This window comes from Hyaena hyaena, unplaced genomic scaffold (genome assembly GCF_003009895.1).
Source record: "Hyaena hyaena isolate Hyena2069 unplaced genomic scaffold, ASM300989v1 scaffold_36, whole genome shotgun sequence".
Taxonomy (NCBI): domain Eukaryota; kingdom Metazoa; phylum Chordata; class Mammalia; order Carnivora; family Hyaenidae; genus Hyaena; species Hyaena hyaena.
The window spans coordinates 2,047,674-2,058,137 of NW_024080668.1; the positions used below are offsets into that span (position 1 = coordinate 2,047,674).

Consider the following 10,464-nt stretch of genomic DNA (forward strand, 5'->3'; position numbering starts at 1 on the left):
AAATAAATAAAAACATTAAAAAAAAAAAAAAAAAAGGACTGGTATCCGTAATATGTAGAGAACTCTCAAAACTCAACACTAAAGAGCAAACAACCCAATTAAAAAATGGGTAACAGATATGAACAGGCACTTCACCAAAGAGAATACAGAGATGACAGATAAGCACATAAAAATATATTCAAAGACACCTGGACTTGAACTTGCACATATATACAGCTCTGGGCTTTTTGAGGCTTTCCCATAGTGGTATAAGAGACAAAATGATGCCATTCTCCCAAATGGCTTTGGAAAAAGTGATGGAAGCCACTCCCCCCCCCCCCCCCCGACAAACCCCTAGGTATTCAACATCTTCAGTTTTTGGAGAAAATGCAAATGAAAACCACAATGCAATACCACAGCATACCTGCTGGAAACAAACCGTGGTGCATCCACACAGTGGAATACTTGTCTGCAGTTAATAGGAATGAATTGTGGACGTCTGCTCATGACAGCTTGTATGAATCTTGCAGGCATTCTGCTGAGTGAAAGCAGCCCATCTCAAAAGGTTGTACATGGTATGGTTGTATTTATGTGACATTCTGAAAAGACTACAGTATAAGATGGAGACCAGATCCGTGGTTGCCAGGGGTTAGGGATGGGGGAGGATGTGACTCCAGAGTACAGTCCAAGGGAAGTTTTGGGGGTGATGAAACTGTTCTCTATGGACTGTGGTGGTGGTCACACAAACTCATACATGTGTTAAAATTCACAGAACTAGATCAAGTCAGGTGCTTGCTAATTGGGGGACTATTTTTAACTATACGACCAGGAAGAAATAGCCATCATGAAATAATGTTTTATGAGATGAAAAAAGAACAAGAAAAGGAGTAACTTTTTTCCTGAAATAGCGTTTTGCTCTCACACTTTTAGGCTTTTTGAAAAAATGTATTTTTTTTCCTCCTAAGTACTTTTTTCAGAGACCTGTTTTCACTATTTTCTAAAAGTCTTCCTGTTTTTTTGTTTTTTAATAGAATATACAGGTTCAATCTCAAAACAAAAATACTGCTCAGATTGTCTTATTATCTTGGGGGTTTTGTAAGATTGTTTCTTCTAATAAGTGTGATTCATGAGGTCTTATAAATCTTTGCTGGAGTTTTTTTCAAAAGCGACACTTGTACCACAATATGACTATTATGTTTTCCTAGTACAATGTTAGCCATCTTACACAGGCTGACTTGTTTTCATTCTGAGACATTCTACTGTATTTGAATCCTTCCTAGTACAAAGAATAAGAAAATCATACCTTTTGACAACTTATGGCAGACAGAGTTTGAAAAGGACCATAAAATAGAGAGTGATCATGAATGTAGTGTGTTCATTTGAAGAGTAAAAACGGGACTAGAATGTGTAATAGGAACTTAGCTTGTACGGACCAAAAGTTAATCTTCCGTATATGCTCAACATTTGTCAAATCCCTGTTAGAATCCTCTTCATCTCTGAGCTCGGCAGCATAAGCAAGATGTGGAAACAGTTGGCAGGTTTCCTGAGAAGGCAATGGAAATTAGCGTAGAGAATGAAAATAAACCCTTTAAGAGGTTAAAAGAATTCAGGTTTCCTGGGGAAGGGACATGAAAGCACGTGGAGCGCTGGGACTTGGATGGTAACTCTTCATTTTGTCCGACCAGGGGGTGCAGGAAGGACTGTCCTAAATTTTTCCAGAGGGATTTATTGGGCATGTGATGACCTTTTGTCTCCGTTCCAAGATGACTGAGGCCATATTGTACACACTGTCCTCCTCCCTGGACTTTTCTCACGTTGCACTTTTCTGTCGCTCTCTACCATTGGGGACATTCTTATTTTGACTCTTTCCCGGAGGGGGTCTCTCCTTGGCTGTCTCTGCTTCCTTCCATCATTTTACCCTCGCCCTGGAGAAATCTCACGGGTTTTGCTCCTGTCTTGTTCATCTCGAATCCATCCTTTCTACACAGCCTCCAGTGAGACGTGTCCAAATAGAACGTGCCATGTCACTTCCTGCTCAGAATCCTTCAGGCTTCCCGCAGCCTACAGCAGGGGCTCAGGGCCACCACCTCTGCAGGGGCTGGGGCTGGGAAAGGACAGGAGGAGTGACGCATGCCCGTGACCCCCAGCCACTCCCGGCGCTGTGGTGGCCCGCCCTGAGACATGGATTTTTGCCTGCGCGTCAGAGTTACCCACCCAGCGTGTCGGGAAACAAGGTAGAAAATAATGGGCCTGTGGAACAAGTTCAGGCTCCGGAGGAGAGCACGGGAGACCCTCCAGGCATGGTCCCCTGATGCCCCCCCCCGACACCCCATCCTGCCTGGAACCGGGGGCTCTGTTTTATCCTTGTCTTCTGTCACACATGGCCCGCAGTTCTCAGGATTTGGTTTTCTCAATGGCAAAATTCTGAAGACAAGTATAAGAGCTTTTTAAATTAAGAAAGTTGCTTGAAATACTTTGTAAGCATTGTTTGCCTTACATTTTAAAGACCCAAGGAGGCCGGCTTTCCTGATATTTGTCCTACAGTATCTCTGGAGGCATATGCCATTTTAGTTTTGAGTTTGGACGGGTTGTTGATTAAATGAAAATAGGGATCGAGATTTAATATACATTTATTGGATACTGGTGAACAAGCCCATTAAGAACTGTAATTCTCTGTGGAGTCATAAAATATTAGAGACACAAGGCCCTTAGAGATCATCTACTCAATCATTGTACAGATGAGAAAAAACCAACACCCTTGGGAGACTTGCCTGGGACACAGGAGACAGTACCTGTAAGTCTTCAGGGTCACATTACAACAATTTTCCTTTTAATGCAGGACTTTTTGAACTTGAGATACATATATGAAGCCCCCCCCTTTCATGTAAAATACACCCATTTACCTTTTTGTGTGAATGTTTAAAATTTACACAAAAATAGAAAAGGAAGCTACTTATTCAAATAACCGATTGCTGTGTATGTATATCTGTATATATTATATTTATATATATTTGTATATACATGTACTTATATATATTTAGTATTTAGGTAAGGTGACTTAGATTATGGAGTGGCAGGAACTAGTTACCTTCGACATTGGGAAACTCAGCCGAAGCCGCTGACTCCTCTCTAACTAGCAGTATGAGCTCTAGGCTATTCACTTAATTTCTTGGGTTTAATTCCTGTTGTATTTAAAAATAAAAGAATTACTTTAAGATTCCTTATAACTTCCAAATAATAGTATTAATACATAACAATAATATTAATACATAAATAATAATAACAGCAATAATAATACATTTGTATTGGGCTTTCTGCCTACCAGTCATGGTTGCAAATACACGTTAAGTGAATACACATGTTACACAAATTCTTGCAACTACCAAGTGAGGTTGGTACAGTTACTGTTGGGGGTGTGGGAACTGAGGCTTGGGGGTTCAAGTAGCTCAAGGTGATGCAGTTAGTACAGACGGGAGGTGGGACTTCAGCCTGGGAGTCTGGCTCCGGAGCCCACTTTAACTCCTGTGCTCCAGTGAATGTGCTCTCTCCACTTAAGCCCATTACTGCTTGGAATTAGATTTAGTAAAATAAATACTTAAGGAACTCTCTCATTTCTTTGTTAAATTTTTTAGATAATAAAATGTGATTGACAAATGTGTAAATTATGAGGGAACAACTCTTATTAAAATGATTAATTCATTCAAAGAAAATGAAGAAAGTTACTAGTTATTGGTGATAGTTCTATATTTTATGTATTGTTTACTGAGCAAAAGAGAATCTAAGTCCAAGTGAAGTTCTCCTAGGACCCTATAATCTTTAAAGCTGTGTAAAGGCTTTAAAAATTATTTTAAAAAAGGGAACCTGGGTGGCTCAGTTGGTTGGGTGTCTGACTTCAGCTCAGGTCATGATCTCATGAGTTTGAGCCCTGTGTTGGGTTCTTGGCTGAAAGCTTGGAGCCTGGAGCCTGCTTTGGATTCTATGTCTTCCTCTCTCTGTGCCTCTCCCCTTCTCATGCTCTGTCTCTCTTTCTCTCTCAAAAATAAATAACACATTTTAAAAAATTGAAAAAAAATAATAGAAGTGGAACAAGAGAAATATTCTTATCTCATTTAAAACCAACATATCTTAAAATGACTTACTTGATTCTATCTCAATTATTAGGAGAGATAGAGAAGAACATTTACTTTGTTATAGGCATACGTTTGGTTGCTTTATAAATCTCATATACCACAAGGCTTCATAAATTGTATTGAGCTCTCCAGAATAAAGGTAAGTAACTTATAGAGCTATTATAAAAATTATTACTACATAATTTTAAAAATACATATTGGTATATGCATGTATGTCTGAGTTTACTGACTTGTAACCTCTTCAATATCAGGCTCATTTATTTTTGTGTTTCCCATCACAGCACGTAGCCCAGAGCCTTTTTCACACAATATGTGAGATTGATTTCAAATTGTATATGTGTATGGGGTTGGGGGTGAGAGGAGTTGGGAGGTAGAGGGGTATAGGGGGGGTAGTCCCCAATTCTCATTATTATTCAGAAACAAAGTCTGTATACTAATGTTCATTCTAAAATTTAGAAATAATTAACCTTAATTAATTGAAACTAGATTTGAATTGTGAGTGATGGAGGGGGGAGCGTGTTCACTGTCTGTTGCCTTTACAGGTGCGTGTGAGGGAACCTTGGCCTGCTCTACCTGTCACCTCATCTTTGAAGACCACATATTTGAGAAGTTAGATGCGGTCACTGATGAGGAGAGTGACATGCTCGATCTGGCGTATGGGCTAACAGATAGGTAAGATTTTAGGACCACTTCATCTGTACTAATAATAATCTGCGAAGATAAAGTTCTAGTAGTTCATATCTACCTTAGACCAGCCCCATGCATGTAGTAGCGATCTCCTGGCATAGACACATAGCAGTCACAAACTCTGAATATCAAATATGTGACATTTCTTTTTGTTTTCACTGTTCTACAGTTTTCACCATTGTGAAACTTTGTTTTGCTAAAGTTAAAAAATCAATTGAAAGAAAAAACAAACAATTGAAGGTATTGGAGATATAAGTTCTAGATCCTGATAAATCTACTTTAGTCTATTTTTATTCCAGGGATTAATATTTTTCACAGTTTAATGAGTTGGGATTCAATTTAATGCTTTTTACAGTGTTCTTGAAGGACAGATTTGATAATTGGGTGAAATTATTATGGCAGGTTTTACCTCCTTCAAAGAACAGAATTTTTAAAGAAACTTATGTATAAAATAACTATGTTAAAATGAATATGCCTGTTTCTAAGTGCACCTGATAGTAATTGATTCCAAGCTTATTCTTGTTATTTATTAATAGGTGGAATTCCTGGTAAAATAGATTTATAGTAACTAGTGATATCAAGTGATGCTCTATTTTAAAAAATAACCTTGTCTTGGGGCGCCTGGGTGGCTCAGCCAGTTGAGCGTCCGACTTCGGCTCAGGTCATGATCTCACAGTTTGTGGGTTTGAGCCCTGCGTCGGTCTCTGTGCTGACAGCTTGGAGCCTGGAGCCTATTCGTATTCTGTGTCTCCCTTTCTCGCTGCCCCTCCCTGACTCATGCTCGCTCGCTCGCTCTCTTTCTCTCTCAAAAATAAGTAAACATTTTTTAAAAAGTGTAGCTTTCTTTTACAGTCCATATGGTTTTAACTGTCGGAGGATTGATCAGCCGCTTTCTCCATGTAGCTAAAACTTCTATTTTCTACTACACTGTTGTGTCTTCTGATCGTTTCATTGCTTGCCAGTCCTTTCAGCAAAAACTAGTGATTGTAGTAGATGATAGAAACTGAAGATTAAAGTGCTTCAGCACCACCTCACTTTTTTTTTTCATATCTACGTTCTACCCTCTGTACCCTCCGTATTTACCCTCTAGCTTTGAAAGGGTTGGGTATGTCTTTTTGACATAATGGCAATTTAAAAGGTAAGTTAATCTCTAACTGCTTTGGGTAAGAAAACATCCAACAAGCTGCCTTGTGAACTATCCATCCTTGACCCTAACAACATCTCTCCCTCTTTCACGCAGATCTCGGTTGGGCTGCCAAATCTGTTTGACAAAGTCTATGGACAATATGACCGTTCGAGTACCTGATGTGGTGGCCGATGCCAGACAATCCGTAGATGTGGGCAAGAACTCCTAAGAATAAATTGGAATATTTTCACAAAATTTTACTATTTTTATAGTTTTTATTTCTTAATGTAATGAAATGAGAACATAGATGAAGGGGTTTATTATGATGATAAGCTTTACTATAATTGACCTTACATAATACTGTATTTTGTAGTTCTAAGAGTACACAGTCCTTATTTTGGTTAAATAATAAAAAGCAAATAAAATATTAGAAAATAGTTAATATTATAAAACCTTACATATTTTACCTTATGTCTGTTTAGCAACTTTAGCAAGATGTTTTCACACAAATTTTATCCCTAATTACCTGTAAGTTAGGTTAAAAAAAGATCTTTTCCCTGTTAGATGCGGGTAAAGACAGAGCTCTAGGCCGTAGATCAAATTAGAAGGTATGTAGTAGAAACCACATCTTCTTACCCAACTTATAGGTTCAGGTTGAAACTAGAGAAGTTATGAATACTCTTGTTTATAGGAGTAATTAAGTGGACAAAACTAACCACTCAGTAAACTGCTTCATTTCAAAGAGAACTAGTTATAAATAAATATTTCAGAATTTTGATTCAGTGAAACATACCTGGACTCCTCACAGCGTGGTGCTGGTTTCTGAGGGCTGGTGTCCTAAGAGCGAGCTCCCATGCCAGGTAGAAGTCGTGTCCTTTCAGTGACCCAGTTATGGAAGTCACACAGCATCACTTCTGCCTGTTCCCTTCATTAGAAGTGAGGCACTCAGTCTGGCCCATCGCTTGAACAGAGTGGTGTCAGAGAACCTGCAGATAGGCTTTTACACTACACTATTATTTTCAGCCACTAAACTATTATTTTCAGGTTAGCTCACTGGCAAGCACATTATTGCCTATGAAAATTGTCCCTTTAACCAACAATGTTCTAAACATTTCAAGAAGGGCTGGATTTGTTCTTATACTGCATTTTGAAAGATTCTTGTATCTTCTTTTTTTATGATGGTTCATTGGCTTTATTCTATAACTCCTAACAGTTTTCTTCTTGCCAGTTGGTTAAAATCCAAGGGAATAATGGTGGGTTCTTTTTCAATGCTGTATAATTTTAGTTTACATTTCACTGCATTTTGCCATCAAGAAAGGCAGCCTCCTTTGGTATAATAGTCTATATAATTGTTGGTTACATGCTAATACTTAATACTGTATTTGCTTTTCACAAATAAAACCAACCTGTAATTATGTAAGTAACTCAAAACTGCTGAGTTTTTCAAGTGAACAATTCTAAGAATTTTGAGAACCTTTTGCCTAACTTTCACTGTTAAAATATTGTCTAATTTTTGTCTTAAAGGGCAGTTTTCTCATTTTCCTTATAACTATTTAAGTATCGAATGGTGATCCATGTGGTTTCTATCATAGTCATTTAGCATTAGAACAATTACATTTTGATTGAAAAAATGTTTTCTAAGAGGAACTTAGATTCATTATGTGTCTTCCCATCTTTTTCTTTTTTTTATAACTATGTTAATTGCTTTTCCTGCCCTTAAACTCCCCCAAATTTTGTTAAACCACACTATGGATCAGAATTTGTTAGATGGATTTCTTATTTATAGGATGACTTATCACCCTATAAATTAAAAAATAGAAATAATGTGTTGTATGTATATTTCTAAAAATAGCATATGAAACTTTATTCTAAGTGTAAACTATTCAAAGGTATTCCAACATTGCACACATACTTTGTTTCCTGTTAGAGAAACATTTAAGAATAGAAACATGGTCTTGGTTAAGCAACAACAGGATTCCTTTTATGTGTCAACACATCACATGATATCAAGTTGTTTTTATCAGATTTTTTTTGTTTATAAGTTTCTAGAAACTTAACAATTAGAAAAGCAGCTGGCAAGGGGAAGACATGACCACTTGCAGACACAGAGTTCCTATTTCAGAGCAGAAACGGGGTTAAAAGATAATTTAAGTCTACTAGAGGCCATTGAGGAGAGAAGTGGACGGGAAAGATTTCTAGAGCGAGGTGTCACTTCTGCAGAAACTGGCAGTACACGTTCTCTAATCAATGCCTTTATTCCTCTTGCCTTCTGACTCCCATTTGCTTATTGTCTTACTACCTGGGTACATTATTTGTCTTTTAATTATTACATCCGATTTGATGTTATAGAATTAAGCAGAGCCTTCGTGCCTCGCTGGTTTCCTGCATATGCTAGCTGTTACCAAAACCATGACCACTCAGCTTGATTTACCCGGTAGTCTTTATCCCTCCCTCATCTGCCCGAGTACTTTGCCCCAGACTTTCTTTTATAGCATTTATATAATACAGCGCTTATTACATGGAGCACTTACTACATTTCTTCCCTAACAGACTATGCTTTTTAAGAATCAGGGCTGGGTTGTGTTCAACTTTGTAAGTGCGGTGTCTATATCGTGGTATTTACCCCACAGTAGGTATACAATAAATACCTGAGTTAATCAAAACCTGGTCTTATAAGACATATGCCTCTAGCATCTTGCTCTGTGGTAGTCTCGTGTTACGGATGAGATTACATGAGCCCAGTATAGGCCCATGTATTGAGCCTAACGGAAATCAGAACACATAGGACTATTTTCCTGAGATACTAGATAATTTCCACTATATTAAAGAGGACTGTGTTCAACTTGTCATCTTTTTTTTACACATACCTGAACTCAAAGCAGCTTTTGAATAAGCTGAAGGCAGGTTCCTCTGCTGGTCTTGGTTCTTGAACTACAAATGCTGAGGTCCTGTAGGTGGTACATGGTCTCTGTCCCCCCGAGTCACGTGACACTGTCATGACCAAGCCTCCAAATGAGTGCTCCTCCATCTTGGAAGGGTCCACCATTCTGTAGGCTTCAGTGATTTCGCATCAGTGTTAGACTTCCCATTGGTCCTCATGAGGAGTCCTTAGGGCAGTGAAACCAAGCAAACCAAAAGACCGAGAAGGATTGAGAAGCACACTCTTCTTAGTAGTTTTGTTTTAATGTCCTTTCTGTAATAGAATCTTTTGTTTCTTAACTGAACTCCAAAGACTGAGTGAGTCTCAGAGAGAGAGCAAGGTAGGCTCTCCTTTGTAGTGAGGGAAAAAAATGGGATTTATTGTTTGGCGACCTGGATAGGGTCTTAAAGGCTTGGAAATAAAACAAAAAGATTCCTGCAGGTCACTTTGAAGTGGTACTTAGAGGACTGTTATCTGGGCACCCAAGGATCACCTGATGTTCTAAGAGAGAGGTGTTAGCAAACTATGTCCTATGGGTCAGATCAAGCCCACCACCTGTTTTATGTCAGTGAGCCTTACTGGAGTGCAGCCATGCCCACCTATTGCTTATTGCTTATTGTTGCTTTCATTTGACAACAGCAGAGTTGAGTAGTTGTGACAGAGACCAAGTGGCTCGGAATGCCTAAATTATCTGCTCTCTTGCCTTATCCAGAAAGTTTGCTGACCCCTGCTCCAGGGGAGCTGACTTAGTACTTATCATTTACTAGGACCCGGTCCTTCTAAAGTTAGTTGTTAAGTAACTTCGAAACGATTCTTAAGTTGCAGAGGTTTTCTTTGTGGTAGAAAAGGTAACTCTGAGTGTTATGGTTTCTTGCCTTGAGGGCATGATCCTGTTTGATATTTATCTCTGCAGTCTTCCTACAGCGTGTGTGTATATGTGCGTGTGTGTTAGTTCATCATGCGCTTCTCTGAACCAGCTTTCTCATTCTGCTGGTCCCCTCATTCATGAGTTAAATAAATCTTTGCCATGTGCTCACTACGTGTTTGTACGAGAATCCATTGTAACTCATAGAAATTACACAGTGACCTCTTGAGGCCCCTCTGTACCTCCTCATGAATGTTTTATCTTGAGGTAGTCAACCTCTGGTTACATATCTGTTAAGTAGAGATAATCATACCCAAAACCTCAGCCAGGCTACTCCCTCATCCATGTAATCATATCCACTGGGCAATGCTTTATAGTTATTTAAATTAAAAGATGATGTGTGTAAACATTTTTAACTGTAGAGCACTATGTCATTATTGATTGTCACTTCTTGATGAAATCTAGACCTTAGGTAATAAAGTAGAGGTAGAATTCTTGTTATATAAGAATTTCAGACCAGGACTTGGTTCTTTGACTTTTCTATTTAGAATAGTTATTTTTTAAAAGCAGATCTATATAGGGCGTGATCTTAAGCCTAACTACCCATCTGATGAATGCACTAAAAATGAAAGAGCTTTATTATAATCTTTTATGTGAGAGAAATAGTCCATTGATAACCACCTCTATTAAATCCTCAAGAAGCAGCGATGAGTTGGAAATTTCTAGACTGTCCTAACTACAAAAGGAAGCAAATAAC

The 10,464-nt window shown here is 38.4% G+C and overlaps 1 protein-coding gene across 2 annotated transcripts in view; it reads left to right on the forward strand.

Annotated features, from left to right (window-relative positions):
• FDX1 (ferredoxin 1) overlaps positions 1 to 7,353 on the forward strand; it is a 38,399-nt gene extending 31,046 nt beyond the window's left edge. For both annotated transcript variants that reach the window (XM_039229149.1, XM_039229148.1), the window contains 2 exons: positions 4,652 to 4,781; positions 6,037 to 7,353. In XM_039229149.1, coding sequence (XP_039085080.1) covers positions 4,652 to 4,781; positions 6,037 to 6,151 — 245 coding nt within the window. In that variant the 3' untranslated portion in view covers positions 6,152 to 7,353. The remainder of the gene's footprint in view (positions 1 to 4,651; positions 4,782 to 6,036) is intronic.
• The last annotated feature ends 3,111 nt before the right edge of the window (positions 7,354 to 10,464 follow it).